The sequence below is a fragment of the Helianthus annuus genome, chromosome 5 (assembly GCF_002127325.2).
Source record: "Helianthus annuus cultivar XRQ/B chromosome 5, HanXRQr2.0-SUNRISE, whole genome shotgun sequence".
Taxonomy (NCBI): domain Eukaryota; kingdom Viridiplantae; phylum Streptophyta; class Magnoliopsida; order Asterales; family Asteraceae; genus Helianthus; species Helianthus annuus.
The window spans coordinates 4,418,837-4,438,868 of NC_035437.2; the positions used below are offsets into that span (position 1 = coordinate 4,418,837).

Sequence of the window (20,032 nt, forward strand, 5' to 3'; positions counted from 1 at the left end):
TCAGAAAAGGTTTTTTTCTCATAGAAACCACTGAGATTTAAAAAAAGTTGCTAAATCCAATCAAAATGACTAATACTCTAACAATACTAAGTTGATAGAGGGGTAATTTAGTCTTTTTCTTAATTTATTTAACTTAGCCTTTTTTTAACAGGTTATATCTTGTTAATTTAGGGTTAAAATGGGGGCAAGATATAAATATCGTACACAAAGAATATAGTCAACATTCACATGTTGAATATCTAAAGTGTTATTCAAGGTTGCAGTTAACTCGTTAATTTGCGATACTATATAACTCATTTCTACTTAAGAAAATTACAATTTGTTTTTTGATTCTGATCATGGTATCAAGAAAACTTTTTGTGCAATGCTAACCTTGCCTCAAGCAATAAGTTTTCAGTACTCATAAATGTCACAACTTTGTTATAAGCAAATGCTTACCACTACGAAAATTTCTCAGGCAATAACCTTTTTTAAATTTGTTTTTCTGTGGAAAATATGTTTGTGTTCATAATCGACTCATGTATCCATCATTCTTCTACTGGAACTTCATCACTGATCTGCAGCATAACCCCTAAGAATATATATATTGTTCGGTTTTTTTTTCGGGTTTCAGATTTTTTGAGGTTGTTCAGTTTTTTTTTTGCTAGGAAAAATGACCCAATAATTAACCCGTTTAAAGTTTGGGTTGGTCAGGTTCAGCTTAGTTCGGGTTAGGTTGTTTTGCATTTAGGTTTAGATATAAAATAAAAACAAATATTTTTAAAAAATCATCAAAACTCATATTGCTATTAAAAAAATATCATAATTTCAAACATGATGTTATAGTGTTTAAAAATCTCAAAACTTAATGATCCAATTACTAGAGATTCCAAACTAAAATACATCTATAAAAATGGTAAATTAAATAAATTAAAATAATGACTAAATTACCCATCTATCAACTTAGTACGTATTGTTAGAGTATTAGTCATTTTGGATGGATTTAGCAACTTATTTTAAACCTCAATGGTTCCTACGAGAAAAAAACCTTTTTTTTTGGATGGATCTAGCAAATGTGAATAAACGTTAGGGATAGGGGTGTAAACGAGCCGAGTCCGAGTCCGACTAGGCTCGAGCTCGGCTCGCTATGTTTTTATGAAGCTCGAGCTTGAGCTCGGCTTGGTTCGAGCTAAGGCTGGCAAATCGTGTCTTAACAGGTTTAACAGGTTTCTGGCGGGCGCACAACATAAGTTTCAAACATGATTACGACTCGTTTAACTACTTTCTACCTCATGTTTATAAAACAGTTTTATGTTTTATGTACAAAGATGAATAAATGATAGATCCTAACATTGTAATTTTAATTATTTTAAAAATTAAAAAAAGTTATAGGGTGTATTTTTCAATCAAACAGGTCTAATCGTGTCTTAACAGGTACCCAATTGCCAGCCGAGCCTACTTCTCTGAGCTCGAGCTCGGCTCGTTAGTAAAACCCAAAGCTCGAGCTCGGCTCGACTCGGCTCGAGCTTTTTCGAGAACAATCTCAAATGAGCTAGAAGCTCGGCTCGAGCTCATTTCAACAACGATTAAGCGAGCCATAGCTCGGCTCACCAATGTTATCATCATCATTATTATATTATATATATAAAAAACTAAAATTTTGTTTAGGCTCGTTTGGGCTCGCGAGCCTAAACGAGCTTTGTATTTCAGGCTCGAGCTCGGGCTCGTTAAAGCTCGACTCGTTCGAGCTTTTAACCGAGCCGATCACGAGTAGCTCTCGAGCCTCTGGGCTTGTTTACACCCCTAGTTAGGGACAATTTTAGCAATTTAACAAACCACGTGCTTGTTCGAAAGGTATGTTAGTAATGGTTGGTTTTATGAAAAAATTTTGTTAAATATATATATACCATGGGAATATTTGAAATGATATTAGTGTTAGATATTTGATACACCTTTGAGTTAAACTTGAGTAAAAGACCAGTGTAAACATGTTAATATTTGTAAGACAGACAATATTGCCGATAATGGTTTTGCCCCAATAGCTTAAAAAGTGTCATTTTGAATGGAGTTAAGGTCGCGGAGTAGATTAGAGAAAAAGTACAAAGACCAGGAAGGAAAATGACATTTTTAAACTATTGGGAAAAAACTGTTAAAATAATCAAACCGCAGGAAAAGAACTCATACTTAACAACAAGGTGGCTTAACTGCTTAAGGATAAGTTAAACCAAGCCATTGTTTTGGGCTTCACCTCTCTGAGGCCCCCATTTATTTAAAACTCTTATGAGTATACTTATGGAAATTAGGTGATAATGTAAAAGAGAGACCAAATAAGGGATATTCAAGATCATATAAGCCAAATGTACTAAAGTATCATTTAGTTTTATATGTGTAATCCCGCCTAAAATCTCTCTCTATGTTGCAATTGTTATAGGGTCAAAAGTAACTTATTTCTACTTTCACAAAACGGCCACTAGCCTGAGTCGGCCCGGCCTAGCTTATCAATGCTTCACAATGTTAAAAGATATACACATAAATTAAAAATATATGTTTAAGCTTATAACCAACTAGTTCTATACCCGTCCGGTGGACAGGCATTTTAATGGTATAATGACGCAAGAATTTTAGTATAGGTATTCTAAAGAAAACATTATTTGTATAAAACCAAAAATAAAGCGTGAGATTTCTAATCAAAAGAGTCATATGTAGATATATATTATGCCTAAAAACATAGCAAAGTGAGGTTGTTAGCAATTCCAATAAATCAAATTATATCAAGTCTTTAAATTAGCCATTGACTCCCAAAACATAAGATCGTAGATAGGTAGGTGATCGCACAATGTCAAGTAACAATCATGTAAGCTAAATATAAGACATAAAATGTTAAAGTTTCATGTAACAAACTTGTTCTTTATGAAGTAATGTATTGGCTTCCGACGTGATCTCCTAGAACTTAGTCTCTCATGAGATTCATCTACAATAATGTGTTAAATTTCGTGCAACAAATATGTTCTCTACGAAGTAGAGTATTGGCTTCCGACGTGATCTTCTAGGTCTTAGTCTCTCATCAGATTCATCTGCAACATACGCATAAACCAATGTGATGGGAATTTATGATATATTAAAGAATTAAATTGTTTACGAGATTCTAAGAATGTAATAACATAATAGTAACTAGGTAGGTAGAAAAGGTAGTAACTGCTTCAACTTATACCACCCGCACCTCCTCCATGATGCGTCGGCTTGGTAACTGACTTCTTTAGATAACAAATACGAATCTGAATTAGAAAACACATGTTTAATATAGATAAATAAAAAAACTACTTCAATTCCCACTATCCTACATCTTCAATTCGTTGGGTAGTTTGTTGGGTTGAGCAAGTTGTCAATATATAGTAGTAACTATGTTAATTAATAAGTTTTTATTAATACATAAACAGATTCTTAGTTTTTAATTTTTTTAGTTATACTTATTAAAATGACAAATGTAGTTTTAGTATATATATCTATAGGTTGTGTGAAAACATATTCAGTTGTACACAAAGTTTCTATATTTTTCGTCATTAAAACATGAATTAAGAGTTTGTAAATTCATCATCGCCAAAACCGTTTTGTTTTTTAACACATCATAAAGTTTGTTTTAATTAATAAGTGATTTTTTAGATGGTATATTATTGCTATTGAAATTCTTAAAAATCCATAGTCACAATACGTTTAATATGTTGACAACAAAGTCTTTCATGTTTGCCGACAGTCTACAAAGTTACATTGGCAGGCTGCAATTAAGTCTAGGCTTTTTTGACAAATTCAAGTTCGGGTTGCTTTGGGTTAATGCTTCTGTGCGACATAACCAAATAAATGTTTCAAATGTTTAGCATTGTTTATCGAGTTATATGATTACAAAAAATGATCGTTGAACCATACCTTTGGGAGTTTATTCATATGCACGTTCGTCAATGCACCACGTGAAAAGAGAATTCGCAAAATTAGATACAAATTTGCATAACAAATTTTAGAGTGTGAATTAAAATACTTTTTTTTTCGAAAACATAATGCATAAAACCATTTACCTCCTCAGGTTATCATGTCACATTCATTCTAAAAATTGAACAAAACAAATTAGTGATATTTACTTACGAAAACTAAGAAGAAATATACATTAAATTAAGATACTAAGTTTACCTTTTGTGTCGGTTACAAGATGTTTTGGTCGAGGCGTTACCAGATGGTGCGGTATCCCGGATATTTTAGCGTTTGACACTAAAGACTTGGTCGAGGCGTTCAAGAGTTGTGGCCGTGCGCCGGTTTACAAAGAAGCGATTCAAGGTTTTATTATCATTACTTGTTGGCGTATATGGAAGGCCCGGAATGAATTGCTATTTGGAGGTAAAGAAGCAAATATGGCGGAGATAATCTCGGACATAAAGGCGTTTGGTTTTTTATGGTATAAACATAGGCATAAGGATAATTATTGTGATTGGGAATCATGGTGTAAATTCAACTTGATGTAATGGGTGTTTAGAGCCTGCTTGTTCTCCGCCTTGAAGACGAGTTTGTCGGTTTTTAATGAAGTTTAATTTTCAAAAAAATAAAAAAAATGCAATACCAATAAACTATGAGTGACTTTCAACTTATTTAACTTGTGGCATGCGACCCGTTGGCCTTTTGGCTAATTGCTTTTCATTCAACCCGCTTGATAAACCGAAAAACAACCTAAATTGGCCCATTCTTAAAGTAGACATGCCAAATTTCCAACTCTAAGGCTATATGGTACGGAAGGGCTTGAAAATAGGCGTTGTACGACATGTGGACGTCACGTCAACACGCATAAGAAATTGGGCGTGGTGCAAAAACAGGGGGCGTGGGATGGACGTGGTGTGGTGGGCGTTATTGGAGACGTGGCACACATTTTTTGTTATTTTTTATTATTGAGAACTATAAAAAATGTATTTAATTTTCTTAAAATACCTATATAATAGTTAACAATAACAAAAAAGATTACATAATTTAAATAAAAAAAAGATTACCGAAGTGGTGTTCGGTACTTCGCCTCTTTCATAGCGGTTGTTCGGATCGTAGTTGCGGTTGTGTGGATGCATCCGTTTTTATAAAAAGTTGAGAGGTTTAATAAAAATAAAGGTTGAAATGGAATTGGGTAGAAGGGAGGGAGGTGAAAAATGGTAAAAGGGTTGAGTTTTTTACATAGGTGGATTATAATATATTTTTTTAAATTGCGTCGTTCCCTGGCGGCTATAAGTCACACCAATCACCAACGGCGATAAGTCACACCAATCATCAAACGCCACGTTGACCCACACTTTACCTCAACACCGGTGGAAATGTTCAAGCCCAAACAACAACGCCGTAAACGGTGTGGTGTGTGCGGCGTGGAAAGGCATAAAAGCCCTAGATCTACGCTCACACCGTGTGTGATCTAATGTAGATACAGTCATTTAGGAATTGATCCAAAGATGGATTGTATTTGATTATCATAGCCATCGAGTTGGAAGATTGGATCCCATCCAAAGTCCTTTGGTGGTTGAAGGAACAAAATTCCCATGAAAGATTACATTTTGAGTTAACATACCAATCAAGTGACTACAAAAATCATTCATCATCATATGCAAATCACACTTTCAAACAACAAAAGTTTGATCAACCCGTTTGATATAAAGCATACTAGGGTCTTTCCCTCTACTAATCATACGCAAAAGTCAAAAAAAAAAAAAAAAATAAAAAAATAAACTGATAGTCCCATTTTTCTTCTCTTCAATCTTTCCTCTTGATCAAGACACATGCAAAGATCACATCTATATTTTCTCTTTTCCTTTTCCTTTGTTCCTGTCATTCATCCATACAAATGTACTAGTAGGGTGCCCGCGCGATGCGGCGGGGACGTCACTTTGAATTGCGACACTTATTTCCATTTGTGTATCAATCACCTCGGATGTATATATGAAAATGGGTTGAACTAACCGGAAGTCTATTTCTAATTAGGGGTATTCACGGTTCCATTTAGAACATGAAACCACCCAAATCGATCATCATTTTGGTTTCACGATCGTTTTTTTAGCTTTCGATCAGTCGGTTTCAGAAAACTTCAAACCATAGAGAACAGATTGGTTTACAAGTTATACCAAAAACAAATTGTAAAAAACCAAACCAGACCATAACATTTGATTAAATCCCTATCTCACATGTCACATTTTCAAATCTTATTAGGTTTTTCACGCTTAATTTTTTTGAACGGTTCTTCACTGTTTTGTGTTCTAAATATTATAATCCTAAAGAAACTTAATTAGACAAAAAAATCATTATTTTGTATCATCAATGTATCATATTTTATAATGTAAACAACCTTCTTTATTAAAATTTGGACGACTTGTATAGTTTGTATTGCTTGTTTCTAGACAACTTATGTTAAATAATTCTGCAAAATCTTGTTCGCTTTACGTGTACTTGTCATACTTTATTTTGGACATATAGTATAAATCCCTAAATCTCGACGAAACCGTTGGTTTTTTAGAGTTTTACGGTTTGGTTTTGATTTACAAAAAAAAAAGAAAACTGTTACCACGAATTGGTTCACGGTTTGACCTAAAAACAGTGAAAATCGAACCGTTCACACCTTTAATTCTAATTTAATAAACATGGTAAATCAACTTATTCATGTTAGATTATTGAAATAATGTAATTCTTATAATCACAAAAAGCTAAATTTCTTTTGGACAACAGGTGTTTGGATCAACTCGAACATTACCTTTCAAAAAGCCACCTGTGTGACCATTACACTCACATTTTTCCCTTGCAACAATTCACATCCATGTCATGTTTTCTTGTCCCAAAGAACCTCTTCAAGCCACAATTCTACCTGTAAACGATTTATTATAATGTATTATTGGAAAAGGAAATGGGTTGAAAGGGTTAATCAAAATACCTTATCAAGATTAATCTTGTGTGAATCAGAAAGGAGAAATCCATAAATGAAGCCGATTATTTTGCGGGAGCAAATACAAATAATATAACAGTAGAATCATGTACAAGGAAGTGTGTTGCAATAGTGGTGAATTGATAATGTTATAGTGGACCACTATACCACTTGTATCCAATATTCTTAGAACCACCATAATTAGCTTCATGACTGAAACGGATGGTGGTTTTTAGTAGACTAACGTCCATACCTCATAGGGCGATATATAAGGGAAGATTGTTGAAGAAACATACTCATAACCCATCTTCCCAAAATCTAGGCATTACATGATGAAGTAAGATTCTATTTTGCAGGGATGATATGCAAGGGATGAAAAGATTCTATTATGCAGGCATGATACACAAGGGATGATCAAAAAATACTAAAATAGGAGTAGGATAACCCAGCAATGTCATATAATCAAAATTTTTTTTGACACCAACCAGGTATAACCCGTTTAATTAAACCGGCTGTGTTTGTGTGAACTTGTTTAACCCGTGAATTAATCATGTCAACCCGATAGCCCGTTACGACCGGTTTATCATGGGGAAAAAAAAGTAAAATGTAAATGGATTGAGGAATGAGGAATCGGGCTGACCAGTAAAATACGATAACTTTTGGTATTGATTTTGGGTAGGAATCACTAATGTGCTTGATCCCGATTCTGATGAAAATTTTCGACCTCCAACGATGACACAAGTTTCCCATATCGAAGTTAAAAGAAGTATTGCTGACCCAGCTAGTAACCCAACACCAGTTAGAACATACTCTTGAGCTACATCTTTAGTGCCCGACAGTCCAGATACTACAAAAAAGGATATAGACACGTTTAGCATTTTTTTTACCGAAGTTACCAAACCTTTTCGGTTTACAACCTGAGCTGGTTTGGCCAAAAAAAAAAACACGAAATGTACGCCTTTATTATTAAGCACTTAATAAAACAGATGGTAATCTTTTCACTTTTAAAGATCTGATTTTAGAATTGAAGGAATAAATATGTGAAAAAATTCGATAACTACTATGATTAACAACTTTTAACTTTTTATTCAATAAACAGAGGAAATTACGTACCGTTAGGATCTGTGAGCATTGAAATATCCGCTAGTCAAACGATCAATCATGCATGTTCATCGTCGCAAAATAATGAAACCTTCGTGAAAGTTAGCGAAAAGTGGAAGTGGAAAAAGGAAAAAAAAGGTGAAAAGTAAGAAGAAAAAGCTACCATTCATCCAATTTTGGGGAGGTTGAAAGTGGAACGACGTACGGTGAGGCTGCTCCGGCGGAGAAGAAGGAAGTGATTCCGGCGTAAGAGTATTTGATCGGACATGGTGGAAGCCAAGTGTCAGAAATGGTAGAAAGAGAGTGAGAGTGGCAGTTGTCATCATCAATGTAATGCTTTTTTTGAGTTACCCATTTACCCAGCGTAATACCCATTCTGACCTACGAATTATTTTAAATAGATATCATACAACCCATCCTGACCCATCCTTAATTATTTTGTTAACCCATCATGACCCATCCTCATTTTTAAAATGACCCAAAAAACCCAAATGGGTTTTTATTGCCAGGCCTAATTATACCTCTTCTAATGTCCATTGCATTCATACCAGCTTTAACCAATTTGCACCCTTATGAGTATATTGCACGTGTAAGAACTGTTGCGCAAGTAGTACCTGAAACAAAAACCATCAAAACAATTGTGACAAGAGATGAAAGATATATTCAACCTACACCTAGTAAGATGAAAGATATTTTCTGAGTTGAACATGCTAGAACCTTTGATGTTGAACCCTTTTTAGTTAAATCTTCTAGCTTAAACCATTAAAAATGAAACTAAACCCAAATTGACCCATTTTATAAGTAATAAAAAAGATTTGGAAGCTGAGAACATGTTAAAGCATTTACAAAGGTAGAAGATTATAACTGCTACATAAGTCCACAACAATAAAGGAGAGAAAGGCACTGCATGACTAAGAAACTAAACCCCAAAGAAAGATATGACTGGTGAAATAATGTTATCATCCCATTTTCTAAACATAACAAAACTGGAAAATTTGGAAAAACACTACTGCTACATAAGTTCATGAGGTTGTGATACGAGCCCGCTAAAGGTTTATACGAGGAGGAATAAAGGTCGGGTCAAAGCAAGTGAGACGGGTCAGCTTAATTCAGTGTTTGGATATTGGACTGACCCATTGGGTCAAAGCTGTGAAGAGATGGAGTGGTGGGGAGCAGTTAACAAGCCCACTTTCAGGAGTAGTTAATCTCTAGAGATGTTTTAGCAGGCCATTCATTTTCATTTTACATAGTTCATGTTTTTAATCATTTGATTTCTTTTGTATTGGAGACTTTGCCCATCTCGAATCGGGCCGCTTATTTTCAATTCAATCAAAGTGCCTGCTCTTTTTATTTAATTTGTATCAGGTTGGCACCTTTAACTATCACATAAACCATGCTCTCAAGTTTGGGAAAATTTGTGCCAGCTGACACCAATCTACAAACAATTTTACCAATATTCGTTTTCCTTAACTAACCCTTGTTCAAGACCTGAAAGTATTCTCACCTGATATAAGTAAAAGCAAGATGTTACCTTCTAAAACAATTGTAAACCCTAGCTCATCTCCACACCAATATCTGTGAGCACAAAAACGTCATTCATTAATTAATTGATTACCCAACCAACTCCATGTATATTTTTGCAACCTAGATTCACTGACCCGCTAGCAGCCCATATCAAAACCTGAATACCCGAATAACCCGACTCGTAAAACCTAACTCATAAAACCCGACTGACCCAACCCGGTTAAATTACCCAAATAACACCCCTAATTCTGGGTTAAATAGCCAAATGTACCAAGCACCCATGTTGTTACATGAGTTTCTTGACCCACGGGCATTAACTTGGTGAAACCAAATTCTGGTACCTGTGAAAACCATTTAGTTACCAATTTTAAATTGAAGAAAATTATTTATACCTTTGCTTCATAGTCACCACTCAAAACTTCAGAAGAATATTAGTTGATTTGAAGTCTTTATGTACAACATGAATTCCAACTGCAGAACATGAATGCAAATAAGCAAGGCCTTTTGCTACCCCCTCCCCATTGCCACTTTAAGCCTCACAAGTCAATCCATCTTCTTTTCCCCAATTTGTGATCACTTTGTTTGGAAGACAACATGCACCAAATGTTTAACCAACATAAATACTCAGATGACAACATGTATTCATAAACCAGAAACCTGTGCTTTCCGTCTGCACCTCCAAAAAATTCAGTTGTGTTGTCATAATTAGGTTGTAATCACCACAAAACAATCAGCTGTGTTGTCCTAATAAAAATTTTAACACAAAAGAAAAATGATGCAAGAATCAATTAAAGAAAATCATTGCTTACATCATGGACTTTGAATGAATTTCCTGTGCTAACAAGGGTACTGCAATATTTGATTTTAGAAAAGATGGTGGAGTGAAACCCTTCTTGTGTGATTCAACATACTTTTGAAGAATGCCCCTTTATCCTACACTCAATTGCTTACAACAGTAAATGATTAAATATATAAAAAAATCATAGCCATTTTGACCAATTCTCTTGCATAAACATAATAATTTGATCAAAATAAAATTAATTATACAATATACCCACCAATCGTAGCACCACTTGTATGATTACACATGACAGGACAGATGAAGACGTGCAAAGAAATGGTGTGGCCGCACACTATGTTTTAGTGAAACAACTCTGGTTACCTCTACAACAACAACTCCGGAAAGTTGAACATAATCTTAATAAAAATATGAGCATGAAAAGTGTCTGCATATCTGAGGCAACAAAGTGTAAATATGAGCATCAAAAGCATAAGAACGCATAAACTCAAATCAGTAACAGCTAAAATCAATGCCAAATTTCCAGTTAAATTAACCAAGCCATATTAACTTTGCAAGGGCGCTCAAAAAGTTGCTAGAGAAAATTTTAGTAAACGGTTGTACATCCTACAATCCTATTTTCCATGCATAATATTTCAACCAGATTTGCTTTGATGAAAATGATTAAATTATAGCTAAGTCTTTCAGGTCTTGTAGTTTAATGTACAAAGTAAATACTATTATATGCAAAAACATATATAATCAATAATTTATCATCCATTCAGATTCAGAGATGAAGCTATAAAAGAGTAAACTAATTTCGACAATTTCAAATAACAGGTCAAGAAAAGCTTAAATGTAAACGGGTCAGACATTACCTGCAACATTTAACAAGCAAGTGTGGTTGATATGATGTTACCAGCTTCTGCTTCATTCCAATCAACAACAGGAGCCGACCGTTCCTGCAACATTTAACCAGTAATTTAGTCAAACGATAATTTGAAGATAAATGATATTCCCACGATTACAAAATGCAATCATTGGAACCATAATTACAAGCAACTTATCAGTATAAACAATTTAAAATGAATATAAATGAACAATAAAGAAACAAATTAGGTCTAATTTCTCAAAATTGAGGGAGAATCCATATGAACTGAAATCAACACATACAAAAGAGCAAACTCACACACAATTTACAACAATCGACAAATAAATACTCGTACAATTGCAGAAATTCAATCATCAAAACCCTAACTACAAGCAACTTGTCTGTATAAATGATTTAAAACTGAGAAGGGTCACCAAACCAGTAAATTAGAACTTGTTTATCCCCATAGATAAACCGGCTGTGATGTGCCGGAAGTGATGATGAATATGTCAACCCAATGATGATTCTTGAAGGGTGTGTTGTGGGAGAAGCAACGATGAGTCTGGGGTTTTTGGGAGAGAGGAACGGGAATTCAAATATTAGAAAACCTGAGATCCGCATTCTGTTGTAAGGTGCATGAATTTAGCAACTAACTATTATGGATATAATTTTGTTAAAATTGAAGGATTAAAGTGTAATAAGTTTAGGGGCTAAAAAATAAATCTATTAGTTATATTAAAACAAAACAATTTTGGCCACTTGGCATTTCCTTAAACCATTTTTTGCCACCTGTCAACTTAATAGTACACAGATTTCTTCTTTGGGCGGCAACTAAAACCCTAAACCAAAATACGCGTAGATGGCTTCCTTCTCCTACAATCTTCTTTCATTATCGCAAAATAGGTAACTCTTTTTTTCCTTCTTTTAGTGTTCATCTCTTTCCTTACGATACACACTTTCCATAAATTACTTATATTAAAACAAAACAATTTTGGCCACTTGGCATTTCCTTAAACCATTTTTTGCCACCTGTCAACTTAATAGTACACAGATTTCTTCTTTGGGCGGCAACTAAAACCCTAAACCAAAATACGCGTAGATGGCTTCCTTCTCCTACAATCTTCTTTCATTATCGCAAAATAGGTAACTCTTTTTTTCCTTCTTTTAGTGTTCATCTCTTTCCTTACGATACACACTTTCCATAAATTTGAAATCAGCTTTCTTTCCTTCTTAATTCCAATAAAAAACCCTAATCAAAGCTGATTTCACCATCAATCTTTCTGTTGGTTCTCTTCTGTTGTTTTCTTCAAACCCTAGAATTGATTGTTCTTTGTTGAGGCTTGATGTAGAGCTCGAATTGATTGTTCTTTGATTGGTCTTGGGCTCGAATTGATTGTTCTTTGTTCATGTCAGCGATGATGGCTATTGAATAAACCCTAGATGATGGCTATTGAACAAACCAAACAACCCAGGTAACTTTCTCTTCATCTTCTTGACCTGAAGAGTTCTAGGGCTAATGTACGTTTAATGTACCCTAGCGACCGAAGAATCGTGTTTAATGTACGTTTAATGTTAATTCATGATTCCTACATCCATCTTTTTCTTCGATTGTGAATTGTACTATGTGTGTTTGAATTGTTATTTTTGTTTGTGTGTTGGTTTTATTTGATTTGGGAATCTAGGGTGTCTGTTTGTTCAATTTACAAGTTAGGGTTATTTTTTTTCTTTCACAATTTAGGTGAAATTCAGATCTGTATTGCAATTAGGTAGGTAGAGATCATTCATTAGGTACGATGCAGATTTGTTTGTTCTTTAACATATATTGTTGATTTTTTGTTTAAAATTTTCCCATTTTTTGATTGTTGTTCTATTCTCTAATTTCATCATTAATCCTTTTTTAGTTGGTGTTGTTGGAGTGGTTTATATGGTGTGAATTGTGTGTCTGAATATAAAAGAGAAAATCCTAATTTAGTTTTCTTAGTATGTAGATTCCTTTCATTTGATTTACTTTAATCGATGATTTGAACGCTTATTTAACCTTACTTGAATGGCCGATCATCATTTTTTTCCATTTTATTTGCTGTAGTTGATGACATTGAATGCTTATGTAACCATAATTGATTTGCCGATTTCTAAACAATTTTTTTGTCTAATTTTTACAGGGAAGCAGGTTATGTGCTTGAAGATATGCCTTACTTAACTGATCCACTCAGGCAAGCTTTTTATGTAATGAATTTAATTTATAAGGAATTGAAATTTGTGGCAGATTATTAGTTTATAGTATGTAGCAGTTGAATTCTTTTTTAATTTGATGGTTCATGTTTTGTAAATATGGGTTCAATTTGCTTTATGGTTCATTTGATTGTGATTTGGAATAGCTTCATTCAAGGTAGACATGAGATCGTGTCTTAGTACATGTTTTGATATATTTTTTTATTTTTTTCTCACCAGCAACTTTATATTTTTGTTAATGATTTAGTGAGTCTGTACATGAAGTTGTCAGCCGGGGATTCAAGGATCAACACCGGCAGATTTAAGTTAGCACTTTCTATTTGAGAAAATTTGCATATAAAATAATGTTTAGATTCCAAATTGACAATGCAGGGAGTAAGAAGTTTTTTTATCGATAGGTGAAAAAGTTTAGTTTTCAACAACTTCAGGTGCTTTTGGTGTACAACTATCATTTAATCTCTCTCTCCGATATACTACTGTCACGGTAAACATCTATAAATTATGTACTCATTTTTTATCATATGTTAGACGTGGCAATGTAACCCATTTACCTAGAGTGGGTTGATTCGTGACACGTTTAATTTTACCTTTAAAGAGTCACCAAGTTACTGTTTTCAAGTTTGGTTTGTTAATTTACTTTTGAAGGTTGTGATGATGAGAAGAGCTTGGAATAAGCCAAAGCTGCTGGCAAAGGTACAATATCCCCAAATACCTTTTGCTTTTGAAAAATGACACGTATAACATCCACTTGAGCTATTCTTTTCATGTTTGAGAACATAATTTGATGTACTGATAGGTTGTAGTGTATGAAGTAATCACATGAATTACAATACAATTACTGATCTTGCTACATTTTCAACATTTCTACTTAGGCGGCCAGTATACGTAGAAATCGTGGAACATGAGAGATGAAACAACTTAATCCATAACGTGCATTTCCCCTTTGGATCCTTAACCTCAAGGATTTAGCTGGAACATTTGAGGAAGCTATGAGCATTGAGCAATGTCTGAGCAAAGTTCCCATGTACTGAGGGACGAGCTTTTAATTTTTTTTTTCTAAAGTGAGTTTGTTAGTTATATGTATTCTTATATGATCATAATATTATATAATAATGCATTAATATGTTACTAATTATATTTATAATGAGAACTTTATATTTAAGGAGTTTAATTTGCGCGTTTTTTCGAAAGTTAAGTGTTCATGGAAAGCAATTACGATTGCGAAGGTACGTTACGAGCTCCGCCCCTCGGTTTGCAAAGTCTGTGGTCTAGAACAAAAAGCTTATGAAAGCAAGCTCATGTTGGGTCATTTTCTACTACGAAAATAATTTGCTAACACTCTTTTGGTTGCAGTTTGTAACAGGAATGGTACATCGACATGTAGAAGAATTTCAGAGATCAAATCCGGATCCACCTGGATTTACTTGAACGTAAGTTGGGTAAACTTTTATGTTACTGTTATGATACATTTAGATAATTGTAAGTGAGATTTAAGTCTTTTGTAATATTACTTATAATATATAATTATACTGATCTTATATATCTGGTGTGAATGTTGAATTTTAGGATCAAGATGTCTTCATATGGTCATCAGATGGACTGCGAATATTATGCGTGAGGTGTCTCGGCTCACGAGGGGTCGGGTATGCATATTGAATCATGAATGTGAATATTCTGTGTGAAGTATCTCGAGCCAATTATCATTCTATAATTTGGGGAGTTTGGTAAGAACAAGGTAATTATCGAATGAAAATGATAGCTTGCCGGAATTAATAAGCCCAATTCGAGAGGGGCGTAACTCTCCGATAAAAAGGTTTCAAATAACAAAAAACAACAACAGAAAACCAAATGACAAAAAACCTGAAATTAAAGTTGCCATTACTAAATTAATTAACTATTGCTAACTCCCCACTAGCCACTAAAGTTGAACGGGTCAATAGGGGCTCCCAGAATAATCTATGGAGCTGCTCTAAAGACCCACCCATTTCTACTCAGGTCACATTTTTCTTTCTCTAGAACATACTCTCATTAGTCGAATCATATCAGAGTCTCAAGTCAAGAATTATCCTTACTTTAGTTTTCCATCTAATTAGCATTACCCCTTACTTTACAGGTTTCATTTTCACATATATTGATCTGTTACAAAGGTTTGATACATTGGTATTTATTGAAGCCTCTTATTTCCAATTTTGATATTTAATTTTTATTTGATTTGCAAATGGCAGCCTCTCTATCCTTGTGGATAGAGGTAAGGTCTGTCTACATCCCACCCTCCCCGGACCCTAGAAGTAGCTTGCTATTTGTGGGATTTACTGGGTATGGTTGTTGTTGTTATTTGATTTGCAAATGGTCAACTGAAAGTTTCCTAATGGTGCTTACTTGCTGCAATTTACTGTAACTATTCAAAGAACTACATGTTGATAGTCAAAATGATTACAATTGAGTTTCTAAAATATGTGTTTGTATGATTTCATGACAGATCTGTGTAATTACCACTTTTAGTTCCCCAGTTTCATTAATTACCTCGCTTTCATCCTTGAACGGGTCAAGGTGATTTGGTTATTAATTTGTTCGTTTGGTAGCAAAATGGATGATCATTTGTGTTTTAGTCCACCCGCGAACCTCGCGGGTTCTTAAACTAGTAACGTATAAAAGACTAAATTACCCTCGTTTTAGGGGTCTATCTATAAATAAAGAGGGGGAAAAGTTCTTATTTTTTGGGTATCTTAAAATACCCCTCACTCATGCATTATAATATAGTATAGATTATACATGAACTCGAAGCCGCTCCGACCCCGAAAATCATATTATACATATGAACTCAACACGACCCGTTCAACCCGGTTTTTTAATTTTTTTTTGAAACTAATATATTAAAATTTACTTAAAAAACACAAATTTATATAATACAATTATATTTTAATTACAAAATCTTATGATAATTTCTTCTTTTAATTTATAATTATAGGATAAAATACCCTCGTCAGCGAGCCGTGTTTGAGTGTTTGCGAGCCCCCCATGCTCAGGATTTCCTGTCTGTTGTTCCTATCGAAGGTTTAGGGCAATGTATGTCGGCTGTGGAATACCGGGCTATCCTCAAGTACCGTTTAATGATACCCCTTTTCCCGGCTGATGACCCGTGTCCTGTATGTCGGAAGTGTTGCTTGGATTCTTTTGGGGAGCATGCAGTACATTGCAAAGAATTACCGGGCTTTAAGTATCGACATGATTTAGTTCGAGATGTGCTGTATGATATCCTTAAGCGAGCAGGGATCTCGGCAAAAAAGGAAGCTCCGGTGAACTTCTTGACTGATCCATTAGAAGGGAGATCTACGCTACGGCCTGCTGACATTCTTGTTTTTGGATGGGAAGGAGGGAAACACGCGTGTGTCGATTTGACAGGTGTGTCCCCCCTCGTTGGGTTAAGGGACCACGGGTTTGTGGCGGGACATGCGATTACCAAGGCAGAGGCGGGCAAAGTAGCTAAACACGAAAAAGCTTGCATCGAGAATCAACACGTGTTCGTTCCGTTCGCTTTCGATACATTTGGCGCTCTCGCCCCTGACGCGGTGCGGTTCCTTAAGCGGGTTCAACAGGTGGTAAGCAGTAACACCGCACATGTTAAGGGGCAAAATTTTGTGTTTAGCAGGGTAGGGTTTGCTATTCAGAAAGGGGTAGCGGCGCAGCTTGTTGCTCGTCTACCTGCCATTAGTTTGTAATCGTATTGAGTTTATTATTATGAAATAAAAATAAGGTTTAACCTTAAAAAAAAAAATTATAACATAAAATATATTGTAAAAGAATATAATATAATATAAATGTGTTAAATGGGTCAACCTGCTAACCCGACCGGGTTGACCCAAACCCGACCCGTTAACCTAAACGGTTCGTAGGTTCAACCTGAAACTGACCCAAATCCGTTTAGACTAAACCTAACCCGCAAATTTCGTGTTAGGTTCGAGCCGTGTCAAAAATTCACACCCCAAACATCAGGGACAAAAACGACAAGATTTCAAACCTTTCGATCCATATACGAAAAATAAACCCTTGGACGAAAGTCGCAAAAATAATCAAACCTTAGGGACGAAAATAACATATTACTCACAATTGATCAGGTTGATTCACATATTCCCCAAAGACTTCTTTCATTGTCATATCCCGGTCAAACTGCAAAGAGTAAAAGTTAAGTTAAACAAAATTTTGAACCAATTAACCTAGAGAAGTTAAAACATAGACATATATTACCTTAAGCATTGTGCGTTTGAGATAAAACCTTTCAAAGACATTAACCGCTTTGTCCTCCTCCTCCCCTTTAACAAGGTTTAGCACAAAACCTACACCGTGTCGCCCGGCACGACTAATTCTTTTATAATATTGTTCATAAGTCATATCACTCGAAAGATCACCAATTATAACCAAAAAAACCTAATAAATAAAACCAAATGTTAGATAATGATAAAAAAGGCAAGTAATTTAAGCTAAGGTGTTAGACATACTTTTGATTCATCAAATCGCCAATCGATATCTTTGGCGGATGAGAGAAGGATCCTTTGGTTCCCCTTCTTAAAAGAATCAAGATGCTCTTCGCTTTCGTTTGGAAACATTTCAGGGCATGTCGTCCAGTGTCCGCGAGCAGAAAATCTATTATAAGTCTCCTCAAGCTGAGACCAAGCGTAATGGGGCGTTTTTTTTAAAAAAAATTGCCCCAAAACGCCCTAAAACGCCCAACCCCCCACTACAGGGGGCGTTTTCCGGCGTGATTTTCGAAAAAAATCCCGTTCGGCGTTTAAATTATAACGCTGCCACCATCTTTCGACCCCCATCTTTCGACCGTTGCCATCTTTCGACCCCCCATCTGTTGGCCCGAACTTGGATCTTGATCTCTAATGAGCGTGAATAACTTGAATAATAACAACTTTATAACAATCGAATAAGAGTATATACAATGATTTCGAGAGTAATGAACAATTACAAATGAAACTAACTATCTCTATTTATAGTTTCTAAGAGGCACGAATGAATAGACACAACTCTTCGTAAAAGGGTATGTCTCTTGGATTGTGTGGTTGAGATTGATCTTGAAAGGGTATGTTGATTTCCAGCCATTCAATCCGAACCATCGTGTCTCTTGATCCTTTCCTTGGAGTCGGTTCCGTAAGGGTGTGTGTGAGGGACACACCTCTTCGATTAGTGAGGGTAGTTATGAAGTTCCATGTTGTCAACTTTGATCCCTCAATTTAGTAACCGCCTTGTAACCGCTACTTTAATAATAAACTAATACTATCTATCTAAACTAACTAACATGGTGTTAAGAGATTAACTTGGTTTTCATTCACCCCCTTAATCTCGAACATCCATGAGTTGCTTTAAATCTTGAATTCCGAGCAGTTCCCTCATTGTAGCAAACTTGATCCTTGCTAGTGCCTTTGTTAGTATATCTGCCCGTTGTAGTTCTCCACTTATGTGTTCCACAGTGATATCTTCGTTTTCCACGCATTCTCTTATGAAGTGATAGCGTGTGTCAATGTGCTTGCTTCTTCCGTGAAAGACTGGATTTTTCATGAGTGCTATTGCTGAAACGTTATCAACTCTGAGTGTTATCTTTTCTTCCTTCCAGCCTGTGATTTCACTTAACAGTCTTTTAAGCCATAGTGCTTGACATGCTGCTGCAGTGGCTGCCATAAATTCTGATTCGCATGATGAGAGTGCCACTGTTTGTTGCTTTTGTGTACACCAGGTTATAGGTGATTCTCCAAAGTAGAATACCAGACCAGTTGTTCCTTTTCCTTTGTCTGTATTAACTCCAAAACTACTATCGCTATAACCCGTGATCTTACATCCTCCTTGTCTTTTGTAAATGATTCCATGCTCTTTAGTTCCTTTGATGTAACGTAGTATTTGCTTTACTGCTTTCTGGTGTTGCTCCTTTGGTTCTTGCATGAATCTACTAAGTAGACTGACTGGGTAACATAGATCTGGTCTTGTATGCAATAAGTACCTGAGAGATCCTATCAGGCTTCTGTAGTGTGTTGCATTTACTAGATCTCCTTCTTCAGTCTTTGTTAGTTGAGTTCCTGGAGTCATGGGTGTCTTTGTGTCATTGCAGGATAACATATCAGCGTCTTTGAGTATCTTATTGATGTATCCTGTCTGCTTGATGCCTATCTCACCCCCTGCTTGAATTACTTCGATTCCCAGATAGTATGCTAGCAATCCTAGATCGCTCATATCAAACTTGTTCTTCATCTGAGACTTGAAGATGTCTATTTCCTTCTTTGATGTTCCAGTGACTATCAAGTCATCAACGTAGACTCCAACTATTAGTGTAGAGGCTTCATTCGTCCTTGTATAGATTGCGCTTTCTAAAGTGCACTTCTTGAAGTTAAGTGACTTTAGGGTTTGATCTAATTTCGTATTCCAAGCTCTTGGTGCTTGTCTCAATCCATACAGTGCTTTTGATAGTCTGTAAACTTTTCCTTCATCTCCTGGCTTTATAAATCCTTCTGGTTGTGATACATAAACTTCTTCCTTGAGGTTTCCGTGTAAGAATGCAGATTTCACATCTAGATGATGTACCTCCCAACCTTGATATGCTGCTAAAGCCAACATTAGTCGTACCGTC

General features: G+C 35.3%; 1 protein-coding gene and 2 long non-coding RNA genes across 16 annotated transcripts; 1 reads left to right on the top strand and 2 right to left on the bottom strand.

Annotated features, from left to right (window-relative positions):
• Positions 1–5,571: 5,571 nt before the first annotated feature.
• On the bottom strand, positions 5,572–18,070 carry LOC110939747. Its single transcript, XM_022181317.1, has 4 exons — positions 17,907–18,070; positions 17,656–17,835; positions 17,516–17,577; positions 5,572–5,817 (listed from the first exon to the last, which is right to left on the bottom strand). Exons 1-4 carry the CDS (start codon positions 18,012–18,014, stop codon positions 5,787–5,789), a joined length of 381 nt encoding a protein of 126 aa, XP_022037009.1. The 5' UTR covers positions 18,015–18,070; the 3' UTR covers positions 5,572–5,786.
• Positions 6,275–11,808, bottom strand: LOC110939748. Of its 14 annotated transcripts, none has more exons than XR_002592441.2 (11): positions 11,618–11,799; positions 11,186–11,269; positions 10,588–10,763; positions 10,339–10,462; positions 9,922–10,199; positions 9,537–9,580; positions 8,169–8,619; positions 8,018–8,096; positions 6,914–7,751; positions 6,737–6,847; positions 6,275–6,334 (listed from the first exon to the last, which is right to left on the bottom strand). It is a non-coding gene; the product is annotated as an uncharacterized LOC110939748 (long non-coding RNA). The 14 variants fall into 14 exon arrangements; XR_004894035.1 differs by lacking the exon at positions 6,275–6,334 and having other exon boundaries at positions 6,622–6,847; positions 9,922–10,105; positions 10,187–10,199; XR_002592446.2 differs by lacking the exon at positions 6,275–6,334 and having other exon boundaries at positions 6,622–6,847; positions 8,169–8,217; positions 8,527–8,619.
• On the top strand, positions 12,193–13,483 carry LOC110939750. The gene is made up of 3 exons (XR_002592450.2): positions 12,193–12,321; positions 12,592–12,650; positions 13,341–13,483. It is a non-coding gene; the product is annotated as an uncharacterized LOC110939750 (long non-coding RNA).
• Positions 18,071–20,032: the final 1,962 nt, after the last annotated feature.